At 52.2% G+C, this 17,348-nt stretch overlaps 3 protein-coding genes across 4 annotated transcripts in view; 1 reads left to right on the forward strand and 2 right to left on the reverse strand.

The window, feature by feature from the left end:
- Window positions 1-572, reverse strand: part of PRMT1 (protein arginine methyltransferase 1) — a 13,012-nt gene extending 12,440 nt beyond the window's left edge. For both annotated transcript variants that reach the window (XM_008575387.1, XM_008575386.1), the window contains exon 1: window positions 407-572. In XM_008575387.1, the coding sequence (XP_008573609.1) occupies window positions 407-448 (42 nt within the window). In that variant the 5' untranslated portion in view covers window positions 449-572. The remainder of the gene's footprint in view (window positions 1-406) is intronic.
- A 4,280-nt stretch (window positions 573-4,852) lies between these two features.
- BCL2L12 (BCL2-like 12 (proline rich)) lies at window positions 4,853-11,499 on the reverse strand. The gene is made up of 7 exons (XM_008575390.1): window positions 11,340-11,499; window positions 10,532-10,646; window positions 10,182-10,324; window positions 9,344-9,430; window positions 9,167-9,258; window positions 6,958-7,245; window positions 4,853-5,043 (listed from the first exon to the last, which is right to left on the reverse strand). The coding sequence occupies exons 1-7, from the start codon at window positions 11,479-11,481 to the stop codon at window positions 4,993-4,995; spliced, it is 918 nt and encodes a 305-aa protein (XP_008573612.1). The 5' UTR covers window positions 11,482-11,499; the 3' UTR covers window positions 4,853-4,992.
- Window positions 11,500-11,567: 68 nt separating this feature from the next.
- IRF3 (interferon regulatory factor 3) lies at window positions 11,568-17,118 on the forward strand. The gene is made up of 8 exons (XM_008575391.1): window positions 11,568-11,711; window positions 12,470-12,642; window positions 13,352-13,523; window positions 13,609-13,679; window positions 14,278-14,461; window positions 14,565-14,945; window positions 16,238-16,353; window positions 16,862-17,118. Exons 2-8 carry the CDS (start codon window positions 12,478-12,480, stop codon window positions 17,045-17,047), a joined length of 1,275 nt encoding a protein of 424 aa, XP_008573613.1. The 5' UTR covers window positions 11,568-11,711; window positions 12,470-12,477; the 3' UTR covers window positions 17,048-17,118.
- The last annotated feature ends 230 nt before the right edge of the window (window positions 17,119-17,348 follow it).

The raw sequence follows: 17,348 nt of genomic DNA on the forward strand, positions 1-17,348 counted from the left end.
CGCACGTGGAGCCCGCTGGGCTACTGGGCTCGGCACACCCCCTCCCCACCCCCCAGGCCCCCTCCCCCGGCCGGGGGGCGGGGCCTTTGCCCCGCACGTGGAGCCCGCTGGGCTACTGGGCTCGGCACACCCCCTCCCCACCCACCGCGCCGCGGCCACGTGGGGGCCCGGCGGAAGCGCCCCCAGCCCTCCTCCGCATGGGAGAGAGGAAGAGATCCTCCTCTCGGCCGGCTGCCGAAGGCCCCCGAAAGCTAGGGAACCCCCCACCTCAAATGATATTCTCAGATGCCCCTCTCCGTGCGGCTTGAGCCCCAATTCGCCAACTCAAGGTCCCGTTCCCACGACGGAGGTGTAAAAGACCGACCCCAAGCCGCCCCCCGCCCCCGGCGGCGCTACAGGCACTCACCTCCATGATGCAGTTCGCGGCCTCGGCTGCCGCCATCTTCATCTGCACCTACTCCTCCTCCAGCCGTCGAGACCCCCCCCTTTCTCCTCACTCCCCCGGGACCGCCTTATACTGGAGGGTCCATGGCCCACCCACCGTGACTCCGTTAGAAGATCTCATTGGCAATGGAGTTGGCCTATCTGAAAATACCGTCTAGCAATTGGGTGGAGGACACGCCCATCAATGTTCAGGGGCCCGCCCCGTTTGGCGTTAAGGGCCCCGCCCCCTCATGTCGACGGAGATGGAGAAAACTGCCTGTCTATCGTAAGTAGCACGACTGGTGATTGGGCAAAGTCTACCAGGAGTTCCCGCCCCAATCCCCCAGCACCTCCTCAAAGCCTCCCGGCGGGCCCTGCGCTAAGCGGACATCTAGAAACAGAGCTGTCCGAGCTGTCCATCACCGAAACGACCCGCCTCTTAATCGCGGCTATTGGTTTATCCAAAATGTGACGTCATGAGGTCTTTAAGGTCATCCTCGTCAAGCTGCCGGCCTCAAGGAGAACAAGGTAATTGCGCCAATAAGAGGGAAGAAGATAGGCCTTCAGGCAACAGTGATTGGCTCAAAGAACTGTCACTCAACGTTCCTTTGGTGGATTCTCCCAGCCGAGGGGGAGTCCAGGAGGAACAAGGGCGCTTGTGCCAATTTACCGAGGGCGGGGCGGAACTGAAGCAACGGGAGGCCCAGAGAGAGGGCCAGCTTGTCTGGGGTCCTGTAAGAAGTCAGGAATAGGAGCCAGACGTCAGTGCATTTAACCCTTAGCTCTCGACTTCCCTATTCCGGGCGTTTTAAACTCACCAACCCCTCTGAAGCAACTTGGCCTTTGCTAAATCCCTTCCCCTGCCGGGAACACCCACCTCCCATTGTCTGGCCAACTCCCACACGTCCGCGAGCGGCAGTTTAGACGCCTCCTTCGGGCTGGCCGGTGGCTCCCTTGGGAGAGCGTGGTGCTGACGACACCAAGCCAAGGGTTAAGATCCCCATAGCGGTCATCTTAAAAAAAAAAAGAAAAAGAAAAAGATTTCCAATTCGCCTTATTAGCTCTCTGCCCGCCCCTCCACCCTGTCTCCCCGGGCCCATCACGTCCACCAAGACACCCTTGGCTGTATGTCTTCCCCCACAGCCACTCTTCTTCCTGGGGTTTCCAAATGGAGACAGCTCCACCTCCCACCCAGTTACTGGCCAGACCGCCCGACCCCTCACTCCCACAGCCTGTCAGTCCCCACCCCCGCCCCTCCTACCCCTGACTTGACCCCTAATACCCTCTCCCTCCTGGATCATCATCCAGACTCCTGCCCGCTTCTCTGACTCCAGTCTTCCGCCACGGTACCCCCAGCCACCCGCGTGTCCCCAGAGCTGACCCGCCCCTTCTCCTGCTCCCTTTCCTTTGCTCCGCAGAAACCCTAGGATTAAGTCTCAGTCCCCCAATCATACATTTACTGTCCCACCACCTCTTCGGCCTCAAACAACCCCAACCCCAAGCACAGCTACCTTACCGATCCCGTCCTAGTTCCCTGGACCACCACACACTCCCACACTTTTGTGCCAACAGGCCCTTCCCCTCTTCTCTGGTGGTCTAACTCTTCCTTATCCTTCAAGCTAAGCTTCTGTTTGTGGCCAGTATAGCTCACGATGACCGAGAGTGCTTACTAGGAGCGAACCACTATCAGAAGAGTTTTAAATAAATACAGTTAATCCCGCCCTCCTCCCCCAGCAACCCATCGAGGTAGGTACTCCAAGGTTACACATTAAGTAAACGGCTGACCTGTGTTTTGATCCCAGGGAATCTAACAGAACGTCTTTGATGGGATTTTTTTAGTGTTTTTATTTAAACTAACTTTATTTATTCTTTTTTTTTTTTCTTTTTGCGGCTGGCCAATAAACCAACTTTATTAAAGGTGTAATTTGGGCCAGCCAGTGGCTCACTCAGGAGAGTGCAGTGCTGATAACACCAAGGCCATGGGTTCAGATCCCATATAGGAATGGCTGGGTCGCTCACTGGCTGGGTGTGGTGCTGACAACACAGAGCCAAGGGTTAAGATCCCCTTACTGGGTCAACTTTTTAAAATAATAAATAATAAATAATAAATAAAGGTGTAATTTACATACAATATTCACCCAATCAAGTGTAATTTGATGAGACTGGATATATACACCTTATGTAACCAACATCATATGCAATTTATAGACTATATCTATCACCCCAGAAAATTCCATCATGACCCTTTTCAGTCAACACCTCCCTCAGCCAACCTCAGAAGCAATCCCCGACTGTTATCTGCCACTATAGTTTAGCTCTGCCTTTTCCAGATTTTCACATGAATAGTTGTGAGCATACAGTATATGCTCTTGAACTGTTTATTTTTTTGGTGGCTGGCCCGTAACAGTATGGGCTCTTGAGATAGGAGGTGCTCAGTTTCCATGTGTTCAGATTTCAAGACACACCTCTGGGTTTCAAACCACTCCCTGAGGTCTCAGGCCCCTCCTCTAGGGGAGAGCTACTGTGGCTGGTTGTACCTATTTTTGGCACCTTCGAGGGGAAATTGAGACCTCAGGGGGTGACTTATGCAAATCCAGTGGCTAAGCATGCTCAGTAGAAAGGGGTTATGTAACCATGATAGCCAAAGATGCTCAGTAAGGTGGAGTTTATATTCATCAGATAGTATGGATACGTATTAGACAGCAAAACTGTAAGAGTTGAATCGCACCAGAAGGCAGGCTTGTTGCTCACTTTCCTGGGGTCAACCTGTACTTCTGCGGCTTAGATGTCTGTGCTTTACTTTGTATCAAACTTAATTTTCAGCAAGCAGCTGCTTACTCTCTTGAGTCAGCCTGTACTTTGTGGTAAACTTTGTGTTTCTTACTTTTATGTTAAGCTTGGTGCCGGCCCTGCTCAGTCTCTGGAGCTAGGCTGCATTCTGTGAAACCTGTATCTCTTATTTGTTACATTAAACCTGTTCTCACTTTCTACTGCGACTCTGCCCTTGAATTCCTTCCTGTGGCAGAGTCGAGCACCTGGTAAGAGGGAGTAAGAGGACAGGGTGAGTTGAGACTAGCTACTGGGCCTTCCCAGACCCCTTCCTTCTCCTGACGTTACTCTAACACACATATGTTCTCTCATAAGGCACATCACAGCCTTCTTGCACTTAGGAACACTAGCCAGCACTTCAGCACTATGCTTGGAGGCCATTTAAACAGCAAAACAACAGCACAAGAATTTGAAAAATGTGGCACTAAATAGACTGAGAAAAGGATACTTGTTTACAGTATGAGTTAAAAGAAGAGCACCTCAGCTGGGAACGTGCATGTCAGGCCACTCAAATTTTTTGCAACTCTGTGCATGGGACTAGGAAAGCACCCTATTAATTTTGGGGTTCACAAATAAATTTCAGCAAGTAGGTGAATTCGAAAATATGGAATCTGAAAATAATGCGAGTTGACTATTTTTTTTTTTTTTTTTTAAGGATGACCGGTAAGGGGATCTTAACCCTTGACTTGGTGTTGTCAGCACCACGCTCACCCAGTGAGCGAACCGGCCATCCCTATATGGGATCCGAACCCGTGGCCTTTGTGTTATCAGCACCGCACTCTCCCGAGTGAGCCACGGGCCGGCCCACAAGTTGACTGTTAATTTGTTCCTTTTGTAATCCTGTACATTTCATCTTACGCATTTGCACACTTTTTTTTTTTTTGGCAGCAGGCCGGTATAGGGATGGATCCCTGGACCTTGGTGTTATCAGCACCACACTCCAGCCAGCTAAGCTAACCAGCCAGTCCCACATTTACACTTTTTTTCTGTGGCTCTAAAAAGGTGACAAACCACCAGTCTACAGGTAGTTGAGGAGAAACCAGCAAAAAAGGTTCAGAAGGAGCAGTGGGAGGAGAAAAACAAGAAGAGTGTGGTGCTCTGGAGGTCCTGTGCAGGAGGATTGTAACTTTCTTCTGGTACTAGCTTGAAAGACTCCACAACCATTAATACACAATTAGCTAGAATAGCCAAATCATACAATAGGAGAAAAAATGTAATTTCCGGGCCGGCCTGTGGCTCACTCGGGAGAGTGTGGTGCTGATAACACCAAGGCCACGGGTTCGGATCCCATATAGGGATGGCCGGTTCGCTCACTGGATGAGCATGGTGCTGACAACACCAAGTCAAGGGTTAAGATCCCCTTACCGGTCATCTTTTAAAAAAATAAAAATAAAAAATGTAATTTCCTGTAATTATATTTACAGATAGCCTCAAATATGTTGTGTTCAGGTGAGTCTCTTGTAGGTGCTCTGAATAAATATTTCTAGAATGAATGAAATGATTCTTTTCTCAATTTATAAACCAGAGATCTCTGAACTAACTCTCCTCTACTTAGAACTTCAGTAGTAAAAGAACAAACAATTATATACTTAAAAGTATCTTTAATATGAAAAGTTTTAAAACAATTTTTTGGCAAAAATAGGCAGGGCAGCCACCACCCTACAGCCCTGAGTAGAATAGGAAGACATGGAGAGGTCAGGCACATGAAGTCCAATCTTGTAGCAGCTTTTGAGGAAGATCTCAGTCCAAAGGTAAGTTCAAGTCCACGGGTGAAACAGCCAGGATGCCTTCCTGGAGAAGAAAAGTGGCAGAACACAGTGAGCAGGGAAGGCATCCTCCAGTCACAGTGGCAGCCACATCAGCCCAGTGAGATCAGAGATGGAGGACGGTAAAAAACCAGAGAGGGGAGAGGGACAGAGACCCACAGAGAAGGGGACAGGGATGGGAGGAGCAAAGTCCTAGAGAGACGAGGGATAGAAAGTCAAAGGGGAATGGAATCCTGGGATTTTAATGATTAAGAGTCATGGCTTTGTATCCAAATCCTGATTCCAACCACCTGCATGAGGGACTTTCCCTGGCAGCCCCTGTAAGCCACAGATAATAACAGAACCCGATGAGGTTGTTGTGGGGTTTAAATGGGATCATTCCATTGAAATCCTTGGCTGAGTAACTGGCTCACCATGAATGTTCACCCAAGCTTACCTGTTAACATTCTTGTAAAAAAAAATTTTTTTTTTTACAAATAAACAAGCTTTCTTTGCTGAACTCAACTGTTATATCCAGCCCCCTCAACATCTGCTTTGAGGTCTCAAGGGCATCTCGCTCTTAACTGGACCATCTCCAATCATCTCTGACTCCCCCTCAAACTTGCTCCCTGACCCCCCCATCTCAGGAAACTCAAACACTGTCCTGCAGCTGCTTAGCCCAGCATCCTTGACCCAGCCCCCACATCCAGCCCATTAGCAAAATTTGTCAGCTCTTTCTCCAAATTAAATCCAGAATCCTCCACTGCCCCACCTCGGTCTGATGCATTCTCATCTCCGCCCAGCTCTCCCTACTTCCGCCCTCGCCTCCTACAGTCTGTTCCCCACGTGGCCGTCAGAGGGCGCCTGTTAACACCTCAATCCGCTGCGCAGAGACCTTGGCTCACTCAAAGTTCAAGTTCTGGGGGTGACCACAAGGCACCGCATCATCTGGCCGTCCCTCCTGCTCTCGTTTCTCACCCTCTCCCTCGCTCACCCTGCTCCAGCCCTATTGGCCTCCTCCTCCCTGCTCTTCAAACACCCGGCTAGCTCCTGCCAGTCTGGGAAGCAATGGTCACATTCCGAGAGTGCATCCTTCTCTCATGGAATCCCCACAGCGACCCATGCATGAGGCAGCTAAGTGAGATGGTGCCCATCGGACCGGGGGAAGCCTGGTACGCAGGGAGATGGGGGATAGGAGCCCAATCCAACAATGAGACCGGCGCTGGAGATAAAGCAGTGAGCAAAACCCAAGGCAAGACGCTTTGATCTTCTGAAGTTGATATGTCAGAAGCAGAAGACAACAGAAATAAATTTTTAAAAATAAGTAAAACAAATCAATTCTACCATCTGTTAGAAGATGCAGAATACTGCAGAAGCAAAAGGAAAGCAGCAAAGGGTGAACGGGAGAGGGTGGGAGGGTATGGAGGTGGCTGTGATTGTAAATGGGGACCAGGGAAGGCCTCACTGGGGGTGATACCGGAGCGGACCAGAAAGAGCAGAGGAAGGGAAGAAGACAGGAGGTTACCCGGGAAAGGGTATTCCGGCAGGCATCGTTGGAGAGGCAGACAGTAACCAGATAACCACACAAACAAATGCCCACGATGTACCAGGCAGTGCTCCAAGTACTTACCAGGAGGATCCCATTTTAATCGTCACACTAATCTTTTGAGGTAGTACTACCACTCTCCCCACTTTACAGATGAGGAAACTAAGATCCAGGGAGGAGAAATCACTCATCTGGGGCTCACAACTGTTAGTTTATACCAGTGGTTTAAGCCAGGCATAGCGTCTGCACTGCAGTGCCTGGTGTTCAGTGGGTGCTCAACAGAGTACAATGGACAGGACAGCTGGAAGCACACCTGAGGTCTGAAAGAAAACCTAAGAAGCCCTCTGTTCCCCCCGCCCCCCCATCACATTACAATTGGGCAAAGTGAGGCCCGGAGAGGCTTCGGCAGCTCACCCAGCCCCCGTGGGCCTGGATCCAGGGCGCGAAGCTGTGCACGTGCTCCACACTGAGTCCGGCCAGGGTGCCCCCCAGCCTGGCCACGCGCCGGCTCAGCTCCATAGCCAGGGCTAGGCGGGCCAGGGGCTCTGGGGAAGGCGGCGGGGGCCCAGGGCACGGCATTGAAAGGCGTGCAAGGCTTGGGCGAGAGCTGCCTGCCCGACTGGAGAACAGCTCCACCAGGCGAGCGAAAGAGCCTGCGGACAGGCGGGCCAGCTTTCGACGCAGGGTGGGATCCGAGGCCACCTGTGGAGTGGGTAGGGGAAGAGGCAGGGTCCGCCTCAGTCATGCCTTAGTGGCCAGGGAAATGGGACGCGTGGCTTCCTGGTTCAGGCCGGTTCTTGATGCTAACACTCTAAGCCACGCCCCATCCACCACATTAGCCAATCATAAACCAGACTCTACGGCTCCAAGGAAGGTGGGCAAGAACCTGATCTGCTAAGCCTCGCCCCTACCGAGGCCTTGACAGCCATCCAGGGCCAAGCTCTACTTTTAGCTGGGTCCTAGAATGCTTATCTTATAGCCATGCCTCAGTGGGCTTCCCTAGTCAATCAGAATCCCAGAGGCCAGGACCGGCCTGTGGCTCACTCAGGAGAGTGCGGTGCTGATAACACCAAGGCCACGGGTTCGGATCCTTTACATACAATATTCACCCAATCAAGTGTAATTTGATGAGACTGGATATATACACCTTATGTAACCAACATCATATGCAATTTATAGACTATATCTATCACCCCAGAAAATTCCATCATGACCCTTTTCAGTCAACACCTCCCCCAGCCAACCTCAGAAGCAATCCCCGACTGTTATCTGCCACTATAGTTTAGCTCTGCCTTTTCCAGATTTTCACATGAATAGTTGTGAGCATACAGTATATGCTCTTGAACTGTTTATTTTTTTGGTGGCTGGCCCGTAACAGTATGGGCTCTTGAGATAGGAGGTGCTCAGTTTCCATGTGTTCAGATTTCAAGACACACCTCTGGGTTTCAAACCACTCCCTGAGGTCTCAGGCCCCTCCTCTAGGGGAGAGCTACTGTGGCTGGTTGTACCTATTTTTGGCACCTTCGAGGGGAAATTGAGACCTCAGGGGGTGACTTATGCAAATCCAGTGGCTAAGCATGCTCAGTAGAAAGGGGTTATGTAACCATGATAGCCAAAGATGCTCAGTAAGGTGGAGTTTATATTCATCAGATAGTATGGATACGTATTAGACAGCAAAACTGTAAGAGTTGAATCGCACCAGAAGGCAGGCTTGTTGCTCACTTTCCTGGGGTCAACCTGTACTTCTGCGGCTTAGATGTCTGTGCTTTACTTTGTATCAAACTTAATTTTCAGCAAGCAGCTGCTTACTCTCTTGAGTCAGCCTGTACTTTGTGGTAAACTTTGTGTTTCTTACTTTTATGTTANTTTTAAAAAGATGACCGGTAAGGGGATCTCAACCCTTAACTTGGTGTTGTCAGCACCACGCCCAGCCAGTGAGCAAACCGGCCATCCCTATATGGGATCCGAACCCGGGGCGTTGGTGTTATCAGCACCGCACTCTCCCGAGTGAGCCACGGGCCGGCCCTAAGGTCTTGTCTTCTACCATATGATTAATATTTTAGGACCATGTACTTTGTCCAAGCTCCCGAGACAATCAGATTCCAGGGCAGAGCTGGCCAGTTAGCTCACTAGGTAGAGTGAGGTGCTGATAACACCGAAAAAAAGTCCAAGGACATAGTCACAAGCCACGCCTCCTCCAGTAGTCCGTTTCCCCAACATTCTTTTTTGGGTGCTGCTGTCCAGTAGGAGGATATGTACCTGACCTTGGCGTTGTCAGCACTACATTTCCCCAACATCCCCCTACTGCAGTCAATCAGATTTTAGACACTCCCTCCACCCCCACATTCATTCCCTTACTTCCTCAATTGGCCCAATCACTCCTAAATCATGTTTCTAATGGCCACACCTCCTGCATTTAGGCTACGCCCCTCTAACAATCAATGAAACCCACTAAAGGACTACCTTAACCACACTCCTGTCACTCAACCCTTCATGGAGCCTTCCTTATCCCATCCTCTCTCTAACTGATATCCAAAGAAAATGCAGATCCAGTTTCTGATCCCAGCACCCCACCATCCCACAACTGCTATCCCCGCTAAGGGATGGAATAGATACCCATCACCTTCTGGTTGATGACTTCTGCCTCCTCCTCCAGCAAGGCCACCAGCCTCCGCAGTAGGGCTTCCTTCTCTGTGGGTGGGGGACCTTGTAACTCTAGAGGCAGAAGAGAATTTGGCTGGGGCAGAACCCTGACTACCTTCCTACCCTCATCCTTATCCAGGGCTCCTCTGCACCTCACCTGGGCTAGGTGGAGTCTTCAGTTGCTCTTGGACCAGCAGTTCCAGCCGCTGGGCCACCAGAGCATAGAAATCTGGAGTAGCTGGGCCTGGGGTGAAAAAAGTCAATGACACGTCTCCAGGACATCTGGTACTTGTGGATTCTCTCCTCCCAACCACCTCGCCAGGTAGCAAAGATTTCCATTTTATAATGTGGTAAACTGAGGCCCGGTGAGTAACTTGGTAAGACACCAAAACCCTGGTACTTTCCACTTTATCGTGTCCTTAACTGGACTTAGAATGTTAGAGCTGAACTGCAACCTGAAGATTATTTCATTCAAGCAAGGCAAACACAAGGCACTCCTGCTATTACAGTACCACCACACCCTTCACTCATTTCAGGCATCACCAAAATCCATCACAGCACTCCTCTCCCCAGCTGTGAACTCCTTTTCAAGCCAGCAGTCCCAGCAGCCATTACTAGTCTATCCAGGCTCACACAGGAGAGGAAACTTATTGGTCATTCTTGATCAAATCTAATGACCACCAACTCTGCTACTGGAAAAACAGGGGAGCAAGGAAGAGGCAGAATTTTTCCCAGAGTCATACAACCAAAACAGCCAGGGAGCTATAACTGAAAACCAAGTCTCTCACCTTCCAGAGTCAGTCCACAGAACTGACAGAAATCTAACTGGGGGCTATGGGGAGGAGAGGACAGGATGGTGAGGGTTGGTCCTGGAGACCCCACAGAGCTACCCCCTAGCTGAGTGATCTGAAACTAGCACCTTATCCTGTCTATGCTTTAGGAATCAAGGTTCCTGGCCCTGCTAGTTTCACGGGTGATCTAAGGAAATTTCTTACCAGGCTCTGAACCATAGCAGTGGCGGACAGGCAGGGAGCAAGGCCGAGGGGACTCAGGGGGAACTGCTCCTTGCCCCAGGGGGCAGGGAAGACATCTTCGAAGGCGGCTCAGGATGTCTGTTGGCTCCTCCTGGGTAGGACTCCTGGGAAGAGGGATCTCAGAGAGTGACCCCAGAGATCCCATACACAAAGTCCTTTTTTCCTCCCGCCGCGGACCTCTCCTTGCAAGCCCAGGGACAGGGAATTGAGCCAGATATAAAGAGAGGAGACAAACTGAGACCAGGAGCCAAAGATAGAGAGGGACCCACCCTAAATGCAGGCCCCTGAGGGAAAAGGGCAATTTCTCTTACCTGGGTGAGGTTGGAACAGGAGACCCAGTAGCCTCGCCCCGCCTAAGGAAGGCAGCTAGGACCTTCAGCGTGTCTTCCCGGAGCCCCAGCTCTTGCGAGCCTGCCATGGAGGCACCTGTGAGAGAGCGGGCTCCAGGGTTCAACAGGAAGTGGAGCCTTGGGGGCCAGGACTCATGAGTCCCTAAGGAAGGAAGGTGCTGAAGGCCTGACCTCCTGGATCCTTTGGAGAGCTGGAATCTGGGGGCCCAGACTCTTGAGTCTCGGAGAGAGAAGAGAGATGAGGAAAAAGACTCCTTGACCGTACCGTAGAAAAGTAAGGAGGTTGGGAACCCGGATTAGTGGGTCTAAATCTGAGATAGAAACTGACTAAAGGGCTAGCCGGTTAGCTCAATTGGTTAGAGAACAGGCGTTGTAACACTAAGGTCAATGGTTCGGATCCCCTTGCCGGCCAGCCGCAAAAAAAAAAAAAAAAAGAAAGAAAAGAAATGGACGAAGGCACCGGACCCTTGGGTCCCCGAGGGAGTAGGAGGCTTGGGCCCCCGACGGAGGCATATGCCAAACTACCAAAGCCCTTAGAGGGTCGGGAACTACTAATCCCAGCAGCCTTCAAGGCAAACATTCCGCTCGATCCGCGCTTGTTCGCCGCGCAGCTTCCTGGGAGATGTAGTTCCGACGTATCTGACTCAGGCTGGAATCCTGGGGATTCTAGACACTTGGATGTCGGAGAAGCGACACTCGGGTGCCCTCTCTCGGATCATGGCCCTCTCCTCTTCCATCTTCACTCCAGCCCTCGCCAACACCCGCTCACCTGGTCCGGCGCCCGCCGCCGCCGTCGCCTCCTCCACGCTCCTTGTACAAACTTTAATTAGTTCAACTTTCCCGCGCCTGCGCACTGGGCCGATTTGGTAACGTGGAAGGGGCGGAGCACGGAGTGCCCGCTTGATTTGCATATTACGTTCCCAGCATGCCTGTGGTCAAAAGGCCGAAAAAGGGAATGAGGGGGACGGCCCCGGCTCAGGACCGCCTCTTTTGCTTTGAAGTCTGTCACCCAAAGGATGATAAAGTTGTTTTTATTTGAAGAAATCGATAGAAAAGAAAGCCTCAGCGCTCTAAAGCTCGGCTAAAGGGAAGCGGGTGCGCAGCTTCGAGTCTGAGAGCTACCTGGAGCCCAGAGACAGGGGTGGGTTCTAGCGCTCTGCTCGCCCCTACCCTCCAACGTAGATAATGCGGAAGAGCCAGGGAGAGTGGTGGCGTCCGTGAGTGAGGAGAGGGAGCCAGGATGGGTCTTACACTGGCACTTGGCGGGGAGACTGTGCGCTTGGGGAAAGGGAGATAAGGAGGGAAGTACAACGGCCGGCGCTGGAGATCAAGATAGGAAGGGAGAAGAGAGGAGGCGTCTGCACTGGGGATCTAGGAGGGGAAAGATGGACTCTGCAAGTGGGAGGTAGTTAATTCTAGGAAGTGGGGGCGTGCCCTGGAGGAGGGAGCCTGTCTGGGGGAAATTGTGGATGGAGGTTCTGCTTTGGAAATGGGTGGGAGGGGGACTACACTGGGGTGAGTGCGGGAGGTAGAGGTTTATAGGTAGAGTGAGTAGTGTGTGCACTGAAATAGCTAGGGAGGGGAGGAGGGCTCTATCCTGAAAGTGAAAGTACCTGCTTTTGATGACAGAGAGGTAGGGGTCTACACTAGCGGAATTGAGGGAGTAGTGAGTCTGCACTGAATATGCTGGGGAAGGGAGGGGGTTCTACAATGGATACGGGATGGAGTCCTCGCAGAATTAGGGTGCTGCTCTGGAGGATAGGAAGAGGAGGTCTCCACAGGAAAACATGGGTGAAGGCCCCGAGCCGTGGCCCTTGAAAGGGAGGTCTAGGTGCGGAACCCCCAGGCCAAATAGGCCCGGGAGGCCGCCCGGACCCAAGAACTGCCCTGTGTGCGCAGGTCGGACCATGGGAACCCCAAAGCCGAGGATCCTTCCCTGGCTGGTAGCTCAGCTGGACCTGGGGCAGCTGGAGGGTGTGGCCTGGGTGAACGAGAGCCGCACGCGCTTCCGCATCCCTTGGAAGCACGGCCTGAGGCAGGATGCGCAGCAGGAGGACTTCGGCATCTTCCAGGTGCGTGCGCCCAGCGCGGGAAACCCAGAGCTGAGCCCGCGACAGGAAAGATTCCGAGGGGGCGGAGCCGAGAAGGCGGGGTTAGCACGCGTGGGGCGGGCTCGTGCCAAAGCTGGCAGGTGGAGTCAGAAGGGGCCGGGCGGGGCTAGAAGGATCGGATGGTAGACTGACTGGTGGGGAGGAGGCAGGGTTGCAGCTGCCAGGTTCTGGAAAGCGGTGTTTGAATGCAAAGGAAATACATCCTGGAGGTCGGGGGCTCGCTGGGGGCGGGGCTCTTGGTTGTAGAGTTCTAGAGGAGATTCCTGGAACTTTAGAATCAGAGCCCCAAAAACCTGAGACTCAGAGCCCCAAAGCCGAAGGTACTAACCACCGATTTAGAATACACCACTGCTGGTAAACAGTGTGAGGTGGAGGGGTTATCCCCTAGGTTGTCCTGGGGCAGGTGGTGACGGGGTTAGACATCGAGTAGGACCTAGAAGGCTGACTTAGAAAACAAAGGTTTTTGAAAGCTGGAGGTGGGTGTTGGGGGTGGATGGTAGGGGGAAGACTGGAGTACGGAAAATTGGACAATTTGGGGATGGAACCTTGTTGAGTTAAAACTTGGCAGGAGGAGAGGGAAGAGAGTCAGAACGGGAAGAGACAGGGTTAGGTCTCCAGGGGCGGAGTCTAAGTCATCCTCCCCACTATCCTGGTACTACTGGTGTCCCAGGCATGGGCCGAAGCCAGCGGAGCCTACACTCCTGGGAAGGATAAGCCCGACCTGCCAACCTGGAAAAGGAATTTCCGGTCTGCCCTGAACCGAAAGGAAGTGTTGCGTTTAGCCGAGGACCGGAGCAAGGACCCTCACGACCCGCATAAGATTTACGAGTTTGTGACCTCAGGTGTGCCAGAGCGGGGCTTCGCAAGGAGGACTGGGATCTCCAGGGTCCCTGGCACTTCTATTCCACTCACCACCTTTCTCAACAGGAGTTGGAGACTTTCCCCAGCCGGATACCTCTCCAGACACCAATGGCGGAGGCAGTACCTCTGATACCCAAGTGAGAATGCACCCAAACCTCTTGCCCTTCCGTCTCTGCCTTGGCCCCATGGGCTTGTTCAGGCCTGTTCTCTACCCCTGGACCATTGCCCCAGCCTCCATTTTCTTCCTCCAGTCTGTCACACACCTGACCCAGAGCTGACGCTGTCCCTCCCCTGCTTCCAGTCCTCCCATGGGTCTCCAGCCTCCTTGGGAGAAAATTCAAAGTTTTTATTGGGCATTCGAGACCGTAACACAACTTTCCAGGATTTCATAGCTTTTCTCAATTTGCAGGATGCCCTCAGCTGCTTGGGAAGTTAAAACCTCCTTCCCCTTGATCTTGCTGATGTCTGTGCGAGGGAATTGTCCCATCTGAAATTCTACCCAGCCTGCCCTGCCCAGGTCTTACCCAGCATTCATTAGAGCATATACGGGTATTTTGCTGTCTGTGCCCACAGCCTCCTCTCCCCCACACCAGACTGGAAGCCCCTTGAGGGCAAAGCTCAGGTCTGACTCCTGTGTCCCCACATTGCTAGCACAAGGCCTGGTCTACATGAAGTCTCCAGAAAAGGCTGTTGAAATGCCCGGCTTTTCTCCTCCCCCCCCCACCCCCACCCCAGGAAGACATTCTGGAGGAGTTACTGGGTGACATGATCTTGGCCCCACTCCCAGATGGGAGGCCCTCAGGCCTGGCTGTGGCCCTTGAGCACTACCCTCAGAGTCCCAGCTTGGACAACCCTACTTCCTGCCCAAACCTGGAACCCCATGAAAACCCACTGAGGCAATTATTTGTGCCCGAGGAAGGTGAGTGTCAGCTGTGGGCTGGGAGGAGCTGAGGCTGGGGCAATAGACCCCTCACACCCTCTCTATCTCTCTCCCCCTTCACTGCACCACTGCCACTGCCCAGAGTGGGAGTTCGAGGTGACCGCCTTCTACCGAGGCCGCCAAGTCTTCCAGCAGACCGTCTTCTGCCCAGAGGGTCTGCGGCTGGTGGGGCCAGACGCAGGGGACAGGATGCTGCCTGGACAGCCAATAACACTGCCAGACCCTGGGGTGTCCCTGACAGACAAGGGAGTGACAGGCTACGTGAGGCGTGTGCTGAGCTGCCTGGAGGGGGGACTGGCTCTGGGGCGGACAGGGCAGTGGCTCTGGGCCCAGCGGCTGGGGCACTGCCACACGTACTGGGCTGTGGGCGAGGAGCTGCTCCCTGACAGCATGCATGGGCCTGATGGTGAGGTCCTCAAGGACAAAGAAGGAGGTGTGTTCGACCTGGGACCCTTTGTGGCAGGTGAGTGAGGCAGGGGCTTAGCTCTGCCCTGAGTGGAAAGCAGCAGGGCACGGTGGTTAAGAACTCTGGAGCCAGGCAATTTGGGATGGAATTCATACCCTACCATTCTGCTCACTTTGCAACCTGGGGTACACAGTGAGCCTGAGCCTGTCAAGTCTGAGGACTGTCTCTGTCCACCCACCTGCCAGAGCTGATATGAGGCACAGGGCCTAGTATACAGAAGGTGCTCAGGGAATTAACTATTATCATCATCATCATTAATTATTATGGTGGATAGACAAACTAGCTGGAAAAATAAATCCCTTAGGGCTTCACAGTCCAATAGAACTTTCTGTGATGACGTCTGTCCACCCACCTGCCAGAGCTGATATGAGGCACAGGGCCTAGTATACAGAAGGTGCTCATCATCATTAATTATTATGGTGGATAGACAAACTAGCTGGAAAAATAAATCCCTTAGGGCTTCACAGTCCAATAGAACTTTCTGTGATGACGGAAATGATCATATTTGCACTGTCTGATATGATATCTACTAAGAGCTGGCCGGTTTGCTCAGTTGGTTAGAGCATAGCCATTTAACAAGGTCAGGGTTCAATTCCCCATACTGGCCAGCCACCAAAAAAAAAGTACAATATCATATCCACTAGGCACATGTGGTTATTGAGCACTCAAGTGAGGTGAAAGCAACTGAGGAGTGACTTTTTAATTTTATTTCATTTTAATTAACTACAATTTAAATTTAAATAGCCACACTTAGCAAATGGTTACATATTGGACAACACAGCCTTAGGGGTTTACAGAGCAGTAAACGATAACCACCTTCTATTCCATAATCACTAAGCATCTTTGGGGGAATGAACTCCCCTTCTCTGGGCCTGTTTTCCCATCCTGAATGCTGAGGCTCTGTGATGGCAGGGGATGATCTTCCAGCCCCACTCTGATGGATGGGTTGGGGTTTACAGAGCAGTAAACGATAACCACCTTCTATTCCATAATCACTAAGCATCTTTGGGAGAATGAACTCCCCTTCTCTGGGCCTGTTTTCCCATCCTGAATGCTGAGGCTCTGTGATGGCAGGGGATGATCTTCCAGCCCCACTCTGATGGATGGGTGGGAGGAGGAACACTTAAGTTTGGTCCAGAACCATGGAGACTTTCCCCAGACTGGCGGCCTCCTTGTGATGGTGACATAGGGCCTTAGGTCAGGTGAAATGGTGGGGATATTACTCAGATTTGGGGGGGAGGAGCAGGCAGAGGGTCTTCCCCATTGCTGACTAGGTTCCTGGTCCCCAGATCTGATTGCCTTCATCGAAGGAAGCAGACGCTCACCACGCTACACCATCTGGTTCTGCGTGGGGGAACCATGGCCCCAGGGCCAGCCGTGGACCAAGAGGCTCGTGATGGTCAAGGTGCTTGCAGCCATCGGTTCCTGGGGCTGAGAGGGGTAGTTTTACAAAGGGAAAACATCGCTCCAAGTAACTATGACTCCCAGAAGCTCCTCTACAATTTCCAAGAGTCTGCAACCACTGGTTCCTCATCCTCAGAAGCTTCTGGGTGTTCTTCCCATTGCCTCACCCTCAGAGCCTGTTTTGAACTCTCTAAACCATGTGGAAGTTGGTGGACTACAAGTTCTACCAGCTTTTGGGAAGAACTACAGCTCCCAAAAGTCCTCAACATGAGCTGCTCAGCCCTAACTTCTGGGATCCCTTATAGCACTCTCAACCCTAGGAACACTCTCTGGCTTCCCCTATTTGTTAATATAACTACAACTCTCAGGCCAGGGCCGAATGGTTCATCCTGGGTTGCAGTGATGGGCTGTTGGGAGTTATAGTCCTGTCAGCCCCCACTCCTCCCCCCACATTGTAGACAATGATTGAGCATTTTCCCTGACTTGTGTTTCTCCCCTGCCTCCTGCAGGTTGTTCCCACGTGCCTCAGGGCCCTGTTAGACATGGCCCGGGTAGGGGGTGCCTCCTCCCTGGAGAACACTGTGGACCTGCACATTTCCAACAGCCAACCACTTTCCCTTACCTCTGACCAGTATAAGGCCTACCTACAGGACCTGCTCGAGGACATGGATTTCCAGGTCACTGGGGAGGCCTGAAACCTTAGTCCTCATGGCTGCAGGCTCCTAACACCCCACCTTGGCCAATAAACTGGTTACTGCTATGGTCACCACTTGTGTGTGTCTGGTTTTGGGTGTCCCCAGTCCAGCCCTGAACCCAAGTTGGTTGTTATTCCTTCTTGGAGTCTCAGTTTACCCATCTATACAGCTACCCACACCTCATGCTCAGTGCCTGATCCTCATGCACTGTGCATGGGGCAGCTAACACTTGCCACCTCACCTCTACCCAGGAACCTGAGGAAGTGACAGTCACCTCCATTTTACAGACCAAGACACTGAG

Source organism: Galeopterus variegatus, unplaced genomic scaffold (assembly GCF_000696425.1).
Source record: "Galeopterus variegatus unplaced genomic scaffold, G_variegatus-3.0.2 Scaffold1180, whole genome shotgun sequence".
Taxonomy (NCBI): Eukaryota; Metazoa; Chordata; class Mammalia; order Dermoptera; family Cynocephalidae; genus Galeopterus; species Galeopterus variegatus.

Excerpts from the sequence above, each read along its gene's own strand:
- BCL2L12 (XM_008575390.1), bottom strand. The coding sequence starts at position 11,481 with ATGCAAATCAAGCGGGCACTCCGTGCTCCGCCCCTTCCACGTTACCAA. Across the intron at positions 10,647-11,339 it reads GGCGGCGGGCGCCGGACCAG|GTGCCTCCATGGCAGGCTCG; the intron begins GTGAGCGGGTGT and ends GCTCTCTCACAG. Across the intron at positions 5,044-6,957 it reads TCCAGGCCCACGGGGGCTGG|GAAGGCATCCTGGCTGTTTC; the intron begins GTGAGCTGCCGA and ends TTTCTTCTCCAG.
- IRF3 (XM_008575391.1), top strand. The coding sequence starts at position 12,478 with ATGGGAACCCCAAAGCCGAGGATCCTTCCCTGGCTGGTAGCTCAGCTG. Across the intron at positions 12,643-13,351 it reads AGGACTTCGGCATCTTCCAG|GCATGGGCCGAAGCCAGCGG; the intron begins GTGCGTGCGCCC and ends CTGGTGTCCCAG. Across the intron at positions 14,462-14,564 it reads ATTATTTGTGCCCGAGGAAG|AGTGGGAGTTCGAGGTGACC; the intron begins GTGAGTGTCAGC and ends GCCACTGCCCAG.